Source organism: Pagrus major, chromosome 3 (assembly GCF_040436345.1).
Source record: "Pagrus major chromosome 3, Pma_NU_1.0".
Taxonomy (NCBI): domain Eukaryota; kingdom Metazoa; phylum Chordata; class Actinopteri; order Spariformes; family Sparidae; genus Pagrus; species Pagrus major.
This window is the reverse complement of record NC_133217.1, coordinates 12037481-12058805: the sequence shown is the minus strand read 5'-3', so window position 1 is coordinate 12058805 and position 21325 is coordinate 12037481. Positions and strand designations below refer to the sequence as shown.

The 21325-nt window shown below is 43.0% G+C and overlaps 3 protein-coding genes across 3 annotated transcripts; all 3 read left to right on the top strand.

The window, feature by feature from the left end:
- Positions 1–1431: 1431 nt before the first annotated feature.
- hoxa9a (homeobox A9a) lies at positions 1432–2642 on the top strand. The gene is made up of 2 exons (XM_073463412.1): positions 1432–2036; positions 2401–2642. Exons 1-2 carry the CDS (start codon positions 1481–1483, stop codon positions 2640–2642), a joined length of 798 nt encoding a protein of 265 aa, XP_073319513.1. The 5' UTR covers positions 1432–1480.
- Positions 2643–6865: 4223 nt separating this feature from the next.
- On the top strand, positions 6866–8414 carry LOC140993879 (homeobox protein Hox-A7). The gene is made up of 2 exons (XM_073463434.1): positions 6866–7232; positions 8098–8414. Exons 1-2 carry the CDS (start codon positions 6866–6868, stop codon positions 8412–8414), a joined length of 684 nt encoding a protein of 227 aa, XP_073319535.1.
- A 5334-nt stretch (positions 8415–13748) lies between these two features.
- On the top strand, positions 13749–16296 carry hoxa5a (homeobox A5a). The gene is made up of 2 exons (XM_073463226.1): positions 13749–14437; positions 15096–16296. The coding sequence occupies exons 1-2, from the start codon at positions 13840–13842 to the stop codon at positions 15344–15346; spliced, it is 849 nt and encodes a 282-aa protein (XP_073319327.1). The 5' UTR covers positions 13749–13839; the 3' UTR covers positions 15347–16296.
- The last annotated feature ends 5029 nt before the right edge of the window (positions 16297–21325 follow it).

The window sequence follows — 21325 nt, the reverse complement described above, 5'->3', positions numbered from 1 at the left end:
TAAGCGAGGAGACACCGCGGATCCGCCATCAGTGTGTTATTTTGAAAGTATTTAATACATATCCGGCCGTCGTGCTTCAATTAAATGGGTCAGAAACATAATTATAACACATTTGGTCAGTTTTAATCTCTTGATCTACATTATTATTATTATTATTTAATTCATTTTCCTTTTTGTAAATTATTTTCTAACACACCTATTGCTTTATATTCTACAACTTGCAGCCATAGACTGTCCAGTAAATGTTATTAATGTTTAATTGGTTAAATATCTCGAGGGTTTTATATCGTAATTATAGCCGAACAAATAAGAGTCTGTAACTGAAACTTACAAGACAAATGTGGGAAGAAAATAATCCCCCGTTTTGTTAATCTGATTGAAATTTCAAAATAAAATTTTTTCCCACTTTCAAGATATTTTCCGCATGTTTATTTATTTCTTTTTCAGCTATAATAAATGTACATAGTATTACATTATCCCCGTTAAAGCTACACATACAATGTGACGTGATTATTAGATGTTAGAGATGTAGCTCCAGCACATACGTCAGTGAATAAAGCCTGTATATGAAGTGTGTTTGTCTAAATCACCAAATGTGCATAGAAAAAGAATTCTGCTATAATGTTCAGTGTTTTTAAATCAGCATAGACACACAAACACTATCTCCTCTGGCTAAATGCAAATCTGAAAATAGCTATTTCAGCCTAATAGAAGATAATTCGGTGTGATTGTCAGTTTTGTCTGTAAAATGTGTTTAATGCTTTAAACCGAAAAAGAGGAAAAATATTAGAAGGTGTAGAAGATGTCTGATTCAGCCGAAAAAGAGCCAAATAAGAAAGAGTGTTATCTGTATAGTCGTGATTTAATGTCCACACGTTGTTTCAGCTCTGGGCTGAACGTTTCTTAAATACAGCGGTGGTTAAAATGTGTTTTGGTTAGCAGCAATGGTAGGGTGCTTACGTGTCCTATAAAGTACCTCGTAAAATAAGCTTTCCAAAAAACATACTGTATCGTTTTGGAAAACCAATACGGGGCTTTAACAGCAGCAGGAGCAGCAGCAGCAGCGGCAGCAGCGGGGTTACATTCTGTAAAAGATGACTTTTTGTCAGTCACTCATATTTTCCGTCTCACAGATAACAGAGCTAACTCATATCTTGATAATTCTCAGCTTTAAAACTGGAGGTTGTTATAGGAGAGCGGGTGAGTATTTAATGACCAAAGGGATTGATTTATCCTTTATTGTTCAGCCTTTATGATCACGTGTGTCTGCTACCCAATGGCATGGCAGCCTGGCTCCCCATTACTAACCCACTGTAGTTCTCTGTGGGGCCAAGTTGCTACTTGATTTCTCCACATTGTTATTTTGTGAGGCTGGGTTTACTGCATGTGTATGTGTGTGTGGTGTGTGTGTGCGCGCGTTTTTACTTTTGCATGTATCTGCTGTATGACTGCGTACATGTGAACGTTTAATTTCTCTGCCATGTCGACATCCGGAACACTGGCTAGTTACTTCGTCGATTCCCTCATTCTGCCCGAGAGCGAGGAGCTCTCTGTGCCGAGATACCCCTCCAGTGCTGGGCTCCAGCACGCCAGGCAGTCCGCCTCCATCAGCAGCGACCACAGCGAGCTCGGGACCTGCACCTTCCCGTCCAAACCTCCGGTGTTCGGGCCGTCATGGAGCCACGTTCCTGCTCAGTTCCCAGGCACCGTCTCCTCTGTGTATCATCACCACTATGGGCATCCCCCAGGCTCGGTCGGTGCAGAGACAGACGGCCGCTATCAGTCGTGGCTGCTGGAGCCCATGTCCGGTTCCCTGCCCATGGCTGGATTACCGACGAGCCATCACTACGGAATCAAACCGGAGGTTCTGGGGACGCGAGCTGACGGCGCGCTGCCCGGCTCCCACACGGCGCTGCTGCTCTCCGATTACGCCAACGGGACGGTGGCGACGGCATCCCCGGTGGAAAAGGACGCACTGTCCGGCCAGGCAGGAGACATGAGCGGGGAAGCTGAGGAGAAACCGGGCCTCGATCCAAGTAAGTGGCTGCAGAGCCCTTTATGTTTATAGCCTACTATTTATACCGCATAAAGCTGCGAGGACTGGGGTGCGTGATGGGGGTGCGCGTCTGAACAGATGCCATTCTGAACGTGCCATTTCCTTATGGGGACTGTTAATGGCCCAGCTCCCATTGCTATATTAGATAACCTCTTTTAAAGTGAACGTGAGCACAGACAGAAACAGAGGAGGTTGTGTTTTGATGCGTTTATACACGTGTTCCCATTAGAATAAGAGGATTTTTTTGTGGATTCAGCCAAATTATTCTGATTGTTTTTCACATTTTGGTCGCTCGGTACCGGGCCCTCACACCAGTATCGCTACCCCCCTTTTACTCTTTCCAGATAACCCAGTGTCCAACTGGCTCCACGCGAGTGCCACGAGAAAAAAACGCTGTCCGTACACCAAGCACCAGATCCTGGAGCTGGAGAAAGAGTTCCTTTTTAACACCTACCTGACCAGGGACCGTAGGTACGAGGTGGCGAGGCTGTTAAACCTCACCGAGAGACAGGTTAAAATCTGGTTCCAGAACCGCAGGATGAAGATGAAGAAGTTCAATAAAGAAGGCGCACCGAAAGACGAGTGACTGAAGCCGTGTAGATAAACAGTATTTTAGGCTGTTAGCGAGCTTTGTGTGTGGAAGCTCTTAACTCTGCTGGACCTTGTTTTTAAAAACTTCATTGTCTTATTGTTCTATAACAGAAGATGTTAGGCTTTGTCTTGTAAAAAAAAAAAAAAAGCATGTTGGGCTTTGATGCGACTACCTTTATATTGCACAATTTTAACAGTGCCCACTCGTTCCTTTTTTTTTTTTATTTGTTGTTTTTCTTAAATTGAGTTGAATAATATCTCGTTCTGTGTATTAGTTGGCCTCGTCCCTGTGCTTGTTTGTGTATGGATGTTTCTAGCTGTGTGTGTCCTGGTTTGTAGCTATATTTGTTGTCTATCTCAGAGTCACTTGAGCGTATAGTTTGTAAAAAACAAAACAAAAAAAAGTATTAATTTTTATTGTTGTTTCTCCCTCATACTGCTAGAACTGTGACTGATGACCATGAGTTTGAATCTAACATTGGATCCGTAGAAAAAAAACCAGACTGATCGCATTTTGAAGGAGGCGTGTAAACCTCAGAAACCTCTTGGAAATGCTGTAAAACTAATTTTTGAGATGTTATAGAAGCTATATTACACGACACGATGGACTACCTATGTCTTTCAACTACCTACAATAACCTTTTTTTTCTTCTTCTTCTGATGGCGGATTATAGTAGATTTGCTTGCATTAGATGCTGAACTATGAATTTCAGGGAGTAACATTTTGAAAGTACACGATGTTTGTTAGCGAGAGAAAATAAAATAAAAACACTGTAGGCTACTTATTGAATACCTCACGGTCTGCTGACCGTCTGACTTTTTGGTTCACAAATGTAATTTGTACTTTATTTATTAAATAAAACAAATTATATCTGCGAATACACGCACGCGACCTTCTTATTTCTTATATTTAGGATTTTTAAAATGTCTGAATAACGAATTCTGGATGCACAGAAAGGCTTAGATGGAGTAAAAGGAAAATATGTGAAGGATGTCAACTAAGATGATAACGCGCGCGCGCGCGCACACACACACACACACACACACACACACACACACACACACACGGAAATACATTAAGAAAATATGCAAATGTATTTGGATACATGAGCATAGGGAGACTTTTTTTCACCTTTTTGTGAATAATTTCACACGCACACACACACGCAAACACACACACAGACACACACACGCACATAATTAACGCACCCAAACACACACACACACACACACACACACACACACACACACACACACACATATTCACCTATAGGTGTGTGTGTGTGTGTGTGTGTGTGTGTGTGTGTATGTGTGTGTTTCTGGATTGGGGACAGAGCAGCGTCTTGGCAGAGGATGTTGTTAGCTGTATACAGCCATAAAAGACAATTACCGCTATAACCTTTTATGGGGTGCAAAGCGCTGCGAGGCGAGAGGACACAAAACAAAAAAAGACATCGAGGGCTTCGACAGCTGAAGCCCAAAATAATGCAGCCGGTGTGTTTCTGTTCGGATCAGATATGACGAGGCCGCTCAGCCTGGAAGCTCCCTCATTAACGCCAATCTGCGCAAAACCAATTTGCAACGAGATCAGAGATGTTTCCAAATGCAAATTGTGAAATGTGACAGATTTTTGGTGTTTAAAGCGCTACGTGACCTCTAGGAGTTTATCAGGGAGGTTTTTAGAGGAGAAGTCTGGTTTTAAAATATGGCCTCTGCGTTTTTAAGGCGGGTTCAAGTCTCTGCATGTTGGAGAAAATATTTGGCACAAAGACAGAATAGAAAATAGGAGACGCAGAAAATCCAATGTGAGCTAGCGGCAGAGCTGCTAAGTCAGATGGTGGATCAGGGCCAGGCAAAGCTCTGTCACCCACACACACCCACCCAGCCACACACACACACACACACACACCAGCAGCACACTACTCATTAAAGGTCGAACAGAAACGGATATAGATTATTGTAGTTAGAAGGTAAGTCGGACTTTAGCCCAACTTGAGTGCTGTTGTGACGCGTTAGGGGACGCAGATGGACCCAAACTTCAAAGGCTCGACCAGAGACAGTGCAATAAAACGCCTGGTCTGCTATACTGTCTGGCATTCCACTTTTAATGGCTTTATGGCCGTCCAGACACAATTAGGCCGTTTCCAAAATGGCACCCATTTGTTTTTTTCTTCATTCTGTGAGACTGCGCTCTGGACAAAAGGCCGAGCGGAAATGATCAGCTTTATTGGATTCTCTCTCCGACGGGGACGCGCAGGACTCACGGTCGTTTGGAGCGATCCTTTGTTTTCTACCTGGGAACCTTCCGCCCTCTGCTCCTCTGCTGGGCCCGTCCTAAAGGAGCAGGAGCAATAAAGCCAGCGGCTAGTTTCAAACACAGTGGTGGGCCTAGAGGATGCTTTTCTTCAGAATACATCTGGACCAGTCTGTTGGGAGAAGACACCAGCGCTTTGCGTAAAAACACAACAGGAGGAGAAACATCACGTTACCTTTGAGCGTCACCTCTCTTACTTTTATCTTGTATTTTTATCCCGAAATGCAGCCTGAGGAGACGAACGCCTGCGCACTGCTGCCGCCCCTCCCTGCAGTCCTTGCAAGTAACCAGGGGGTGGCGACACTGTTCCACAACATCCCCTCACCACATTTAACACTCCTCCCTTAATGAACCTGCACCGGGGAACAAACTGTAGTAACATTTTTAAGAGACCAGCAAAATAATTTCACACCTTTTTACAGTCTCGGTGCGAGAAGCTGCTCCTCCGACCTGCAGCTCTGCGGGGAGGAATCAAACAAGCAGCACCCAGTGATTCTTCACCCTCACACGGCCGCTTTGTGTCCCTTGTTTGTTTGTTTGATGTGGCTTTACAGAGGCAACCCGTTTTAAACTAGATGAGCAGGGTTATTTGGACTAACATGGAACAATTTCTGTTATTTATAGATGCAGATTATGTCGATTTTCACGTCCTAACTAAGCTTTATCTTTCCACTGAGAGGTTTCTCACTTAGCTACAACACACACATCACATTTGGCTGAATGAGCTGCACGATTTTATTTCAATTATGGAACATTTTTGTTTACATGTTCGCAATTTTTCTTTACGAATTTAGGGTGTTGTTATCATCACAATTATTATTATTATTGCTATAATTATTATTATTATTATTATTATTATTATTAGCAGCAGCAGCAGTAATAGTTGTAATAACAAAATAGTTTTTTCAGAGTAATTAAAAACATTTGCTTTTTATCTCATCTTTGTGTTTATTGTATTTATTATTATTTATTTACTGTAGTATTTGTGTTTCTACTCATTTATTGCGCATTTATGGACCGTTTTGTTCACATTGTAATGCCAATAAAAACTATTTTTAGATCATTTATTATTATTATTATTATTATTATTATTATTATTATTATTATTATTATTATTACTATCATGTGAAATCAAGAACACATTTCTGTTATATTTCTGGTAAATTCTCACCTCGTAAAAAAGTGTGAATGAACATTATTTTACTGAAGGTCTGAACAGTAAAGTTTGGAAAATTAACGGGGTGTTTCTAGAGAAATAGATCATTTGCGCTGCTGATACCTACATACATAAAATATATATTATCTCATTGTTTTTATTTTATTTTATGACACTGGAGTGTGTCCGAGTATAGTTTGCAAACGCAGAGGAAATCAACAAACCCCCCTCTGTTGAAGAAGTTATTTATTTGTTAGGATAATGGATTTTACAACCTGTTTCCTGGTGCAGCCTCTCATTGAGTGAGTGTAGATTATCATTGTAACCTTTAAGTAGGTTAAATGTTTTCCACCAAGATGCATACAATTTAAAACAAAATAAAGCTTTTAGGTGATTATTTTGTGAAACATTTTTAAAATAAGTGACGTGAAACTGTGATCTTAAATTACATAATTAAATCTTGATCACCGGGATTGTGTGATTTTCCTCTCGTGTGTGTTTCTACGTGTGTGTATGTGTTTATGCGTGTGAAGCGTTAATCCCACTCTGCAGTCCTGCGCCATAATGAAATCCATGTCTGCCTGCTGATTGGACGAGAGCGGCCAGGCCCGAGTCACGTGGGTGAGTTCTTTGGTCCAGAGTAAAAATGGGGTTTGGTGTAAATCTAGGGTGTATTGCTGTCATATATCACACTACCTCGTAAAAACGACACTGAGGATTCTGGGCCAACAAATCAGAGGGAAAAAATATGAGTTCTTATTATGTGGACGGTCTTCTTAGCAAATATACGGCGGCTGGTTCTCTCTTCCCAAACGTGGAGCGGGCGTCTTGCAGTATTGGACCCAGTGGAGAGGACTATGGCTCGGCTCGGACTGCCGCCGCCATCGCTTTCGCACCGTCCCTGTCTGGAGTTTACAGCGTCAATAATGCAGTGTACCAGAGCCGCCCCATGTTTACCTCGGGCTACAGCCAGGGCCAGGAGGCACACACACTGCACTGCAGCCTGTTTGACCAGAGCCGCCTGTTCACCGACAGCTGCTGCCACCCGGAGCCGGGACCCCTCACCTCGCCGCCGGACAAAGAGTACCGGATGTACCCCTGGATGAAAGCATCAGGTATGTGCTGATAGCGTTTCTCCTGTGCTGTTTCAAAGCCCTCAGGCCAATGCTTTTACAAAACATTGGGATACTTACACTGGCCGTTAGTGGTTCAATTAATTTCGTGAAGCCATTGGTGTTGCATGGAAAGAATCGTAAAACTTTTATTGCGCAACTAATGAGTTCTGCAGCCATAAATTCATTTGGCCGGCGCTCCTGTGTGTTCAGTGCGCAGAGACCTTGCCGCTGGGGGTTTTCTCTGCACTCCTATTACTCTTATAGCCTCTTCTCCCCTTTGTGGTTGTAAAAAGAGACCGGCATGTTGTGTAAATCAGTTCTCTTGCACTCTACAGCTCCTTTTCTAATTGGGTCTGCACTGCAGAGCCTCTGCTATTTTCTCAAACTCGTTGGTACACATTGCTGGATCAATACGCGCCAGTATTGTCGGTTGCATAAAGAAGTCAAGTGGATTTAGAATGCAACTATTTTGAAACATTTGTTATAATTTCGGGGGGAGAAGGTGTTAGGGCTGTAATCTAATTACTTATGGCCCCTTTGGTGCGCAGAACATCGCTGGCTTTTAATTGGAAAGGCATGCAGAGTATCAAAGGAGACATGGGCCAAATATCCCAGCAGGATACTTTGAATAGAGGCAGAGAATTTAGGGGGGGAAAAATACTGATTTGAGTGTGTAGAAAATATCAGCCACAATTAATTGAGCAATCACAAATAAATGAATGACTCCCAGAATTATTCCAAGCAGATTTTTTTTATTGCCAACAACACTTTAATTAATGCTTCATGTAGGGTCATGTTTCGCATGCAGAGGGGAAAAAACATTTTTTGCAAATTATACAGAGCTGGCGCATCTTTTCCTCCACAGATCCAACCAGAAAGCGGGGGCGTCAGACCTACTCCCGGTACCAGACCCTGGAGCTGGAGAAGGAGTTCCACTTCAACCGGTACTTGACCCGCAGGAGGAGGATCGAGATAGCGCATGCCCTCTGCCTCTCAGAGAGACAGATCAAAATCTGGTTTCAGAACCGCAGGATGAAGTGGAAGAAGGACCACAAGGAGGAACCGGTGTCGACTCCAACGGGAGAAAAGGACGGTGATATCCAGGCGGTGTCAGAGGGAGGAGAGCCCGAAGCTGGAGGCACCCGGAGCGCTGGGTTGGAGTCAGAAACGGCTGCAAAGTAACGGGAGAGACGGACAGAGCATTAAATGAAAGAAACACACAGATTAAGTGTGTGTGTCTTACATACCATTCATGCACTGAGAGCTTTGCAGGCTAATGGAATGACAGCTGAAGGCAATTATATAATAAGCATTTAACAGTAAGAGTTTAACTGTATTAAACCACAAAATGCACAACAAGGCTCCGCATGAAACAGCGACATTAACTACCTATCCAAACTCTATTTTTATATAAGCAATAACACATGTCATTTAACCTGAGTGTGTACTACTGAATCAACATTCCTTATTTACGAAAAAACTACCTAATATTTACTTGCTAATATTACAACACTGACACAAGGAATTTAATTCATATATTCTACTTATTGGAATCATTTATATCCAAAGGGAGCGAAAACATTTCCCTGCGCAAATGTGCCTTACTGTGAAAAAAAAGGCGAATAAAAAGTGAATGTTTTGTTAGTTAAATGCCTCCAACTGTGATTTAGGTGCTTCTAGTTAATATACCACTGTTTCCTTTTATTTCTTAAATGATCTCTGCTTATCACTTAGAATGTTAATTGCTTGTTTCCGCCACACATTTGCTCACTATACGTCCCCGGATTGACAGAAATACATGTTTAGTTTCGGATGAACTTCTGTAACCTACCTCAGATTTCCCAGAAAGAACCCAGACGTAAATGTTTTGAGTTCTTAGCCATGTACTGTAAAAATGTTCTTATTTCATTTAAGATTTTTTTTAAGGCTCAAATTTTCATACGTGTTTGTGGAAAAACAAGTAAATGCATGCACTTTTATTTAGACGGTATTACGATTCAGTTTTTCTTAGTGTAAAAGGAGTAAATACTGTGATATATTTAGGTTCAGCCACTGTGAATTCTAACAAATATGTGAACAAATAAATATAAAACGTCTTAACCCCTCTGGGGATGTCTTTCACCTGTAAATGACAGTATAATAATTGAATAAAATAGATTTTATCTGTCTATTTCTTTGCATTCAGTATTTGCGCACATAACCACAACAGTCATGACAGTAAAGCACAGCAATTACGCAACGATGCAGTAATAATATGTTGTCGCACAGTGCGGTTCACTGTGGTCAATATCAGGCTGCCTGTAATGAAACATGTCCATTATGAAGGTTAGGTAAACACTGCAGTTGGGGAATGTGAGCTATGAGGATGCGAGATGGGGCAGGCTGCAGATGAAGGGAAATTACTGTTGAACTCTGCGTTCCCTCTTCCCTCTGTAAGATGGCGCCTGACGGTGACCTGCCCCCCCTCCCTCATTCCCTCCCCCCATCCTCCCCCCACCCCCCCCCACCCCCCTCCCTTCCAGCGCTGGGTCATAAATCCGTTGTTGTTTATGAAAATTTACAACATAGCAATACAACTTTACGACCCGGCTCGCCTTCCCATTGGCCGCGGCTCGTCACGTGGCGCAGGCAGAGCCGTGAACATGAACTTTTTATATATAATTTCCAATAGCGGAATAGAGCAGCCTTTCATTTAACGCTCTCCGGCTGCTTCCACGCGTCTCGTTTCACCTGCGACCTTCTAGGTTTTCATCCCGCGCACACATGCCGCCCTCTTCTTCCTCTTCTTCTTCTTCTTCTTCTTTTTTTTAAATGGACTTTGGAGTTTTCTCTCCGCCAGGCAGAGAGCACAGAGGCTCGACGCGCAGGAGCTTACATTACGACATGACTGGATCATTTGGGTGCCCCGCTGTCGGTGTCCTGACGCGTTTTTGGCAGGATGAGTGGAAGGTGCCCCGGTGCGTCACTGACCCCTTTGGGAGCCCCAGTTTCCGTCCGGGGACTTATCCGGATACTTCCCCACCGTCTGCACCTGCCAATTCCCTCCTCTTCCTCCTCCTCCTCCTCCTCCTCCTTCTCACCTCCCCTGTTTACAAGAAGAAACCGTCACAAGGTAAGACAACTGTGTTTTTTAAATATTTTTTTTTTAACACCTTCAGCTAATTATTTATACTATTATAGTTTTGTTTGGGATATCACACCTCGTTTGTGTTCCGTTAAACAATCCTGTGGAAGAAAGAAAGATGCTATCATGTAACAGTTTAATTTATTATGATTTGGATGCCTGGAGGGAAATCTGATCAATCAGATTTTAGTAAGCTGTCATGCTGCTGTCGCTTTTCTCTTGATCTTCCTGTTGGCTTTGACATGCTGCCAAGACCTTATTTGTTTGTTGTCGGATTTGAATGGGAATCTACTTTCGGCTGCAACATTCATTGGGTGGATGGTGGCCAAAGCATGCGCTCTTTGGCGCCCTCCTGTGGAGGAGCTGGGGGTGTCGTGGCTGCAGCTCTGCTTGTTTGTGCTGCAAATGGACATCAGACATGTTGACCTCTATTTCTACACGTGTGTCCGTGCGTAATGCTTCACAGTTGTGTGTTTCATGTGTGCATGCAGGCTCTGACTCACTGTACATTGACTTGGTTAATATGAACATTTCCATGATTATTTTCCCGTTTGAATGACCTTTAATTGACATACACGGATGTCCCCTTCGATGGAATTTAAAAATGTCGACCATTTGAGTTGTGAAACATTATATTCGCAAATTAGTTCGCATATCGACGTTTTCGCGCTGTTTCCTGTTGTTAACATGCACTCAGCGTGCCTGATACTGTAACGTGACACTGCGGTGATTTGTTCCGTGCCATAAATTAAGAGTCAGCCCTGCAACCAAGTTCTGAAGATCTCAAATTGAAAACATGGCCTTTTTAAATCGTGCAAAAGTGGATCTATATTTAAATTCATCCGATGTAATGATCATTTTCTGTTTTGCATGTTCCCAGTCGAAAACATTTGTTCTTTTGCGCTTTTTTTTGTGCAAAAAATACTTGTTTTGTGGATAAAATTGTTGCTGTCTTCATATGTTTTGACTGCTTTTGCAGAGTTATTCGTGTTTTAAAGAGTCTGCGCCGCTGTTTATAATTGCTCCGCTCATCGTGATCCACAAAATGTCCTCACCATCCTGAAGGTTAGCGTTTTTCAGCCGTGCGTAATGACATTTAATCAGAAACCAAATGAAGATATTGTGGCATTTCGTTAGTATACTGTCAGAGTCTGGAGTGCTGGTGTGTGAGGCCGCCTGCAGAGTGCACTGCCCTCCTGTTTTTCCTGCAGCAGTGGCCCCCTCGCCCTCCTGCCCGACATGTTTGACACCAGCGCGCACTCACTCACTTCTTCCCTCTCCTTTCTTTAGTTCCTGGGTGTGTCTCTGGCTCGACTTGGGGAAATAATTTTCGTGGGAACTTTGTTGCAATTGGCCAGCCATAAATCAGCTGTTGGGGCATGTCTGTTTAGCCAACACACACACACACACACACACACACACACACACACACACACACACACACACACACACACACACACCGTAGGTCTTCTATACTGTGGGCCCACTGGATGTCGAAGCCCCGGTGTTCACCCTGCCTCACATCGTGCCTTCTGGGGGTCTGTTACCGCAAAGGGAACGCATACCTGGGACAGAATAAATAATCTATATCGCAGTGTTTTTGTCAGAAACGCATGATTGGGCTTGTGCTGCTGGGTGAAGGGGCTGCGAGGGAAATGGCATGTTGAGGGGGGAAGCAGAGGACAAGTCGCTCCTTCGAGAGACGAAGGTGCCATAAAAATTCCACACAGAGAAAACCAAACGGAGAGTGCGAGGCGTCAAGCCTCTATTTAGGCTTCGTGTGTGTGTCGGGCTCTGTGCGGGTCATCCAGTTTTTGTTGTCCTGCTCTGAATAAACATGGAGAATAGTAGATTTACACTTTTTAATAAGTGCATTGGTCAGGTCACAATAAAAGCTGGAGAAGGTTAGACAGATTTTTTGTTTTTTAAAGACGAAAATAATTTTCCAAAAACTGACTTTTATTGTATTCTTTTAATAATGATAATATTAATCAATCATCTTTCTGTCCGTGCTGCATTGTAACTGATCGATCAGACGATAGTTGTAAACACTTCTCCTTCAGGATCACAGAAAATAAATAGCTGAGAAATTTATTTTTATAACTGGAAGAGAAGGAACAAAAAAATCATAGCACGCCTCCTTATTGTAGCCTCATGTTTAACACGATTAGTCTTTGGCACAATGCAGAAACTAAAAATACGAATTATGATCTGAATATTGTGGTCATTTTACATAAAACATTATGGCTTCATTTTATCGATTCATCGCTTCTAATATTTCCTCCTCCAATCATTTTCTTTTTATTTCTCTCGCTGCCTCTTTTCTTCCTTTAAATTGCAAAGTGACTGTACTGTGCATCTGCTTCTAGAAATGACATTTCGTGTTGTTCTCGATCTTTCGTTGATATGTCACGAACTTGAAAATAACAAAAACAGCATTTTGATAAGACATTGACTGCTTAAAAGTCCAAATGAACGATGACTCGCCTTTAAAGGAGCGCGTAATAAAGTCGCGTCACATAAAGAAAGCTTATAACATCATCCGAGGGCTTATTGTTTGGAATCGTTCAATTTTAAGCAGCCCACAACAGACAGTAACGTGTATTTACGCGTCTTCATATACAGCCTATATTTAAAGTTATTAATTCTCAATGTGGCACAACTGGCAGGCCTTGAATGTCACTCTTTGTCATGTTATTCGACAAATGTGGGGTTTGGTGTTTTGTCTTTATCTCCAAAACATTTATTCTTCAGTCTTTCCCCCACATGAGTGCTTCTCCACTTGTTTTATGATTATAAAGAGGAAAAAAAGTGTGGAAAAAAAACACATCGCCTGCTTTGAATGGGCTTTTATTCTATTAACTGCGCGGACTATTTGCGCTCATCGCCTATCATAACATGCACAACAGATCCTGATCGAATTATTTCTGTACACTCTCCTCGCAGAGATTGCACTCTCAGCGTGTCACTTGTTGTATTGTTTAGGAGCCCGTTGGTTTTTGCCGCAATGCTCGTTAACCTCCGAGTGACCCCGTGTGGAGCCCACGCCTCGGAAAGCGCCGCAGACGGGCAGTGCGCCTCATGAGCCAGAGGATGGCGCACCACGACAATCCAAAACAGCCGAGCCCCGGCTCTGAGCTCGCCCGAGCCACGAGCGCATGGAGGCGCGCCCCCGTTACATCCCACCCAGTATTTCCTCTGTGCACGAGTTTACCTCTGGAGGTCACCAAGCAGGATTTACGACTGGTCAACAAAAGCACGTGATTCTCCGCCGTACCCCATATTTGGGTGCCTACGTAAGAGAGAATCAAGTCCATGTCCCACTCATTTCCATAATTCATCATAAATTGTGCAAGGGTGCTATAGGACGCGCTAAAGCTTAAGAGCCACAAATCACGCACACAGGTTTATGCTATTTTACCTCCCTAAACAATAAAAACAACAACAATACCTGCAACGAGCAAACGGTGGAATTGTCAACAAATGAGCTCCTATTTTGTGAACTCATTCTGCGGTCGCTATCCCAATGGCGCGGACTTCCAGTTACATAATTATGGAGACCATAGTTCGGGAAACGAGCAATACAGAGACTCAACAACCATGCATTCCAGCAGGTACGGCTATGGCTACAACGGGATGGACCTAACAGTCGGACGGGAAGGTACCGGACACTTTGTGGGCAACGAGCGGACGCGGGGCTACTCCCCGAGTCACTCAGCGGCGACAACACCCTCGGTGGAGCCGGTCAGGTACAACCAGTCCGCCAACAGCACCGGGACAGCGTCTCTATCTCCAGCACCACCTGACCCACTACCGTGCTCCTCGGTCGCCAACTCGTCCCCGGTCACCGAGACTCAGTCCCAACACCGAGCCGTGAAAAACTCTCTAACGACCCCGTGCTCAACCCCGTGCTCGAGCTCGAACGGAGGCACGCTGCTGCTCAGCCGGGACTGTGTGTCCAAAGCTTCCCCCCTCGAGGAGGAGAAGCCTGCGGGAAGCGCACCAACAACTCCTCAAAATGTCACCGACTCGACACAGCCTCAGATATACCCGTGGATGAGGAAACTACACATAAATCATGGTAAAGTTGTTTTATTTTTATTGGTCTTGTATTGATCTTAGAGACCTGGCGCTGTGTTGTTGTTTGGTGAAGGTGTGATCATGTTTATATCTTATTTAGGGACTTTATGACGTTAAGAAACACGGCTCCAAACTGGGTTATATGACTGTTTAAAAAGCACAAATATATTTACTTCCCAAAGGGGCATGTGGCGCCATATGCGCCTCTCACCTGTTTGGTGTATTGTTGCTTTTCACTCGTGTCAACACAGAGCAGGTACGGGCTAATTTAATAACATGACACATGAGGTTTAAGTTAGATGAAATGTATTGAATGTATAAACAGAATATGTGCGTTTTTTGTTTATTATTCTGTATTTTGTGCTCAGATATCCGCAATTTTACGTCCTTTTGCTGCATTAATTCCTTTCCGCAAGGTGCAGTTGAAAAGGTGTGTGTCTGACTCTGGTACATGTTGTTTTTTAAAGATGTTGTGTTGCATTTAAGGCTCATGTGTTCTTTAAAACTTACTAATGAAAAGCTAAACTCTGTTTACTTCTACACCAGGCGTTTACCTACAGGAACTGTATTGAAAACATTAAACATTTGCACGAAATGTAGTAAAAAAAGGAGAAGTTTTTACGCATTTTTAACATCTACATCGTCTTTTTCTGTACAAGATTTGGCAGGACCAGAGGGGAAGAGGGCCAGGACTGCGTACACCCGGTACCAGACCCTGGAGCTGGAGAAGGAGTTCCACTTCAACCGGTACCTGACCCGCAGGCGGCGGATCGAGATCGCCCATGCCCTCTGCCTCTCAGAGAGACAGATCAAAATCTGGTTTCAGAACCGCAGGATGAAGTGGAAGAAGGACAACAAGCTGAAGAGCATGAACATGGCGGCAGCAGGCGGGGGAGGCTACAGGCCTTGATATCCACTATGAAAATTAAAACAAAGATTGTCATATCAACTTCTCCTCCTGTTTCCAAAAAGAGCGCAGAGACTTTGTGAACGGTGCTGTGTGCGGGGACGAGGGGACACCCCCACCTGAGCCCACTGTATGTCCAACTCCCGTCCCCATTATACTCCTTAATATTATTTTCCTTTTTATTTTCCACCGTGGTAATGCTTATGTGAGTAAAAAAAAAGAAAAAGAAGAAGCATATTGTACAGTTCTGTCTAGATTTAGAGGAAAAAGGAAACAAAATAAATGTTTGTTTAAATTATTTCTTGTTCAGACGAAAAAAAAACAAAACAAAATAAAAGCGTCAAAGCTTGAAACGCTACCTACCGCAAATAAATCCAGTAAAAGTTGTGTGATGCACTCCGAACACCAACAGCCTGTTAAATAAAGGGTGGAGGTCGAGCTGCCTTTGTGTTCAAGCCCTCGTTTTTCTATGTATGTACTGTATATGTATGTATTTATTTGTTTGGTGTCATTGTACCAACTTGTCAGATAACTTGCTTCCAAAAAGTAGAGCCAGCAGTAAAAAAAAAAAAAAGCCTTGTGTGGTTATTGTGTGCGTTGTGAACACATGTATGGGCAGAGGTGCGGACTCAGTCTTGTATGTACAGTAGCTGTGCCTAGCATCTTTGTTTTTTTGTTTGTTTTTTTTATGTTGCAGGAGCTTCTGTTTGGGCGCAATCACCTTAGCAAAAAAAACAAAACGTGCTTTTTGTCTTTGTTTCCTCTCGCTGTTTTTATGTGGAGGCTCCCACAGTAAACTCCATCGCCTATGTGTATAACTCCATCGTGATTTAGCTTTTTGTAAATGTTTTTCAAAGACTGGAAGTCAAGAATATACTATAATAATGATAATAATAATAATGATGATGATGATGATGATGGCCATTATAATAAACTTTCTACTGGAACGGCAACTTTTCAGTGAGTGTACTTTCTTTGTAAAAATATTCCAGATTCTTTTGCAAGAGTCGCAGTTAGCTGTCTAAAAAATCCTCGTGTCAGAGTTTCCTCATGTTAAATCTTCAATTCAACAGGTCCCCCTGAATGAAAGCTGTGTGTTTTACTCACCTTGCTGTGGAGCTGGGGGGCTTTTTTGGGGTCCTAATCGGCTCCAGGGGCCGAGCGTCCCCTTTGCGCACAGGCTCCTGGGCTATTCCCGGAGAATCAGCTCGACTTTTCAAGCTGTAAACTTTATTAGGGTCGATTCTGGCTTTCTGACATTTGGGTGCTAAATGAATGGGGGGTTTTGTCTATGAATTAGATCGTAAAAATCATCCGGAGCGCGGCCAGATAGGCTCACTGGCCATAAACGGTCACGTGGTAGCCATTAAAGTAAGTTTTATGGTTTTGGGGAGTTGACAGTATATTGCACATAACATATAATCGCACTGACGGCGAGGCTTCGTCTGACTCTCCCTGTGCAGGCTGTAAGTGTTACTTGACCGGTACAGAGCGTCTCTTTTGCTCAGTGTGCCTCAGTATGGACCGGACGCTCTCCAGGATGAGGACCGCGTCTCTGGGTAAGTTTCTGCAGACTATCCGGTAGCCCGAGAACAGCCAGCCTGTGTTAAACAGTCTTATTATTGTATTCGCTCCCTCTATCCGTCCCTATTAGACCATTACACTAATTTGTCAGTGGTGCAGCGCTGAATACTGGTCTCGGCAGATGTTGCGCAGGGTTGGGTCCGGCTCATGGCTATTTAATTGCTTCCTTCCCCGTGTAACTTGTTTCCCTCCATCTGTGGTGTAACTCATAATCCATTTTTACATGTTGGATAATTATCTCTGTGTCCATTTCCACCCCCTCAAACTTCGTGTTGTTGTCGCTTTATTGCATTGGAGAATTCACAGACCGTGAGCCAGAAAGTTTCCAAAGGGGTGTGTGTGTGTGTGTCTGTGTGTGTGTGTGAAGTGTGGAGTGTGTAGATTGCCTTGATAAAGTTAACGCTTTAACGCAGGCCTGCAGATTCACAGCAAGCCAGGTTTGATTTGATTCTTTACGTGATGGAGACTTTTTGTACAAGTTGTTCATGGAAGAAAAAGTTTTCTTTTATTCTTTTCTTTCCTTTTTTCTGAGCGATCAACATGTTGGTCGTCACCACGTATTCAGGACAGGCTGTAAACAGTGTCAAGTAAACACAACATGGGAACAAACAGCAGCAGGGAGGCTTTTGGAAAGGAATTCCGTTTTGTGTCTGCCACGTCGTTTTGTGTTTGGGGTTGAAAAGTTCAGATGACCTCTCGAAAAGTCACTCTCGCTTCGTGGTGACCTCTTGTCCGATCCGGCCACCAGGCAGTGGACCCTGAAGCCACAAAACGAGGAGTGAAAATGGGAAAAAATTAAATCGTTTCTCGCATATTTTTGGGGCGCGTGGCCTTCACATTTTCTCTCCTTTTTTCCCCAATTAAGGTGTGTTTGACTCGATGCGCCTGTTTCTAATTTAATTCTTCCAGGCCGAATATGCACGAGAACATCACAGGGCGGGGAAAAATCTGATATTATTATTTGAGTCTTGTGAGTTTTTGGCAGAAAAACAAGCAGGAAGCTTCATTAAAGTTGTTGCCTGGGCGGGTTTGCAGAAGTTGCGTTACTTGTCCGCCACCCACGACAAATTTAGTGCCAAGTTTGTATTTTTAGGAGCAGAGGCCTCCGCCACAATGCCAAAAACTATTACAGGCTATTTCTGAAGCGTTCTCTCAAACAGATAAGCGCATTTAATCGGTGTTAAACTTTAAATAACTTATTAAATCATTTTCCGGTAGCGCTTGAGCGGTCACCTGTGAAACCTGGAATTATTTTCCTCTTTTTTTATCGCACAGAAATTCAACATTTTCTAGATTATTCACCAGAATGATCCAAACCACACCGCCTACATCCCTCCCTTTATTGCTCAACACATTTAGCTCATTGTTACGCAAAGACGCTGCCGCTTTAACAAAATACACATTTGCGCTCTTTCCACTTTGATTTTAGGCGCACAGAAAATACACCAGGACGCACCGAGAGTGCGGCTATTTGGAAATTAAAACCCCTGCCTATAATTCAAAAGGAGAAATGTCGACAGGGCCCCATGTGCGGCATACTGCCAGGCAGAGAGAGAGAGAGAGAGACATAGAGACACAGAGAGAGAGAGAGGAGCGCTGTAGGTTCATCTGGAGGTCAGCCACAGCACCAAGATAAATCTGCATCCTCTCAGAGCCACCAGCAGAGCTCGCTTTAGGCCAAGTTCACTGTCACCCTGCTGCATAGAGAGAGGGAGACCGCTCGCACATCTACACACACAAACACACACACACGCCTTCACGTTAATGACACGTTTGCTTGGCGTTGCCTATAAGCATAATGCGTATAAATGAATTTACCGAGGGGACACGGAGCCGGTGGTAACATCCTGCACCGGAGGAAAAGACCAGTGCAGAGAGAGAGGGTGAGAGAGGGAGAGAAAGGGGGAGTATGACTTCAAGTGTTGCCTCCAACAAAGACTTTTGGCTGCTTTGCTTGCTCTATAACGCTAATGAATGATTTGCATATTTTACAGCCCTATTAGTCTTGAGTGGAAGCCGATCGGATTTATCTTTTCACTCCCTCGTTGGAAACATCATAAAGCCACAATCGCATTTTAGGTCTTTGCGCTGGCATCTTCTCTAATTATGAAATTTGGGAAAATGATCATCGTGATGGCAAGAGAGATACACATTGTTCAAATCAATTTTTTCGTTTCAAGAGGGCCAGATATCTCACCGGGCTGGGACAGATGAGAGGGAGATAGCTGCAGAAGAGGAGGAAAAATTGGGGTCAAAAGTTTACGCGCTGAGCAAGTCTCCGTCATCTGTTCACTCGGAGCTCGATGCCAGCCTTATAATAGCGATCTTGACTCTCCACACAAAAGACAGAATAGCTTTGAATTACATATGTTGCACGGTGCACTCCAGGTGAACCCTGAAAGCGCGGTGACCCCGCGTTTGGGACCGGGGGAGGGGACCCCCCACCCGTCCCCAGCAACAAGATTGAGTGGCTGGCGTTTTATTAGGGCGGTTGATTGGTGAATTTCCTTTGAATAAATTGCATTTGATATGTTTAGAGACGAGGGCAGAATTTGCATTTTGAGGATTGATACTCTCGACCCGGTCACAGGGTAATGGGAAGGCCCACAGCCCCCCAAATTGAGCCCCCGGACCCCTTAAAAAACATTTAGCCCCTCTCTTCCTGATCAGCTGAATAGAAGCCTTTTAAGAAAAGCAGAAACGGGACAGATGTTTTTGTGACCCTCGGAGAAAAAGTTTTAAAATCTTTTTCTTTTTGTTGGCCATACGTGTATTTTATTTTGGGCCTTTTTAGACAGTGAACGCAGCATTTAAAAAAAAAAATGTTTTAAAGCGGGCTATGTTGAGCCGTTGGTTGTGGGCGTAAAGGCCGAATGGAAAATAAAAGAAATAAGTGAGGAGAAACCCCCAAATAGGAACCCCCCCAAAACAAAATAATTTATATTTATATTGCTTAAAAAGTGTTAATCTGGGTCTCGCCTGAATCACGTAACTTACTGTATGTAATCGACAGCACAAAACACAAAATTATAAAACATTTCTGTTTAAAAAAATAATAAAAAAGAACAATTTAAATTCACATTTAAATCAGAATAAGAAAAACTCATCACATGGGGATCCCTCTGATAAAAATAACCAGTAAAATCAGGCACGTTTCGATTTCATCAACTTTTTATTTTCATCTTGACACGAAATTAAAACACAAAACATTTAATCTGATACATTTTCATAAGCAGCACACTTTTATTTTGTGGAAATTGAACACATTTGTAGAAACACAACACACACGGCGCGCGACGTAATAGATTTTGTTGCTCTTTGTGAACCGCACACGTTATGACACGTCTCAGTAATGTTCAGTAAAATGCAGAAAAGACGACAAACCACGTTTGTTCTTTCACACTTTTGAATTTATTGAATTTCAAAATAAAAGTTCCTCAATGGCGGCTGCAGCTAAATGTTATTATTTCACGCACAGTTTCCATTTTCAACATCAAGCATCAATTCATGTGTTTAATTCAAACATGATCTCACCTTAAAGTGCACATCCCAACTTATTTAACCTCCTGACATCTATCTGTGACTGACTTCAGCTTCATTCTTGTGAACATTAGTTGTGTCTTTGTCTAAAATATTCTGCTCCAGTACTCTGAATCACAGCCTCTTTACTTGTGGAGGGTTAAGGAAGTTGTCCACCTACTTTCCAAAGGATGAATCTGCTTTTATTCGCCTCTTTTAACCATCGCTGAAAGCTTGAATGTCATTCTGTTATTGGTCTATAATCTAAGTTTGCAGCTGTAGATAAGATCTGTCCGATCTGTCGCCTTTATCTCTCCTGTAAAGACCAACTGATGACACACTTTGAATAAAAAGGCACAAAAAATATTATGAATGTTTACCTTTATCATAATATTTCCATAAAGGTATGAAAGGTGTTTTCTAGCCCGGATTCTTGGCACATCTTGAATGCAGGGAGGATTTTTTATTCCGGCCGTCAGGGCTCCGGTATAGACAGGAGACCTTGTGAGAGCCATCTGCAATCTGTCACCATCGTCACAGCACTTCTCTGATAATCTAAATTTACAGTAAACTGTCAGCATGATGTATAATGGTTAAATAGACCTTCACTTCACAGTATATGCTCTGAAAGGGAACACCGTGATCTGGCTCTTCTTATTTTTTGTCCTAAAATAAAAATCTCCAACGCGAGGCTGTAACGGGTCCTGTTCACACATTAGGAGGAGAATGGCGCTTTAAATATGACGGGAAATTACTGAGATAGTGTAAAGTGGAAGCAAGACTGTTCCTAAAAAATACAATGGTCAATTGGATGATCATCATCCTCTTAAATTTTTGTGTGATTTCCAGACGCTTTATTGCATTCAGACACACAGCAGC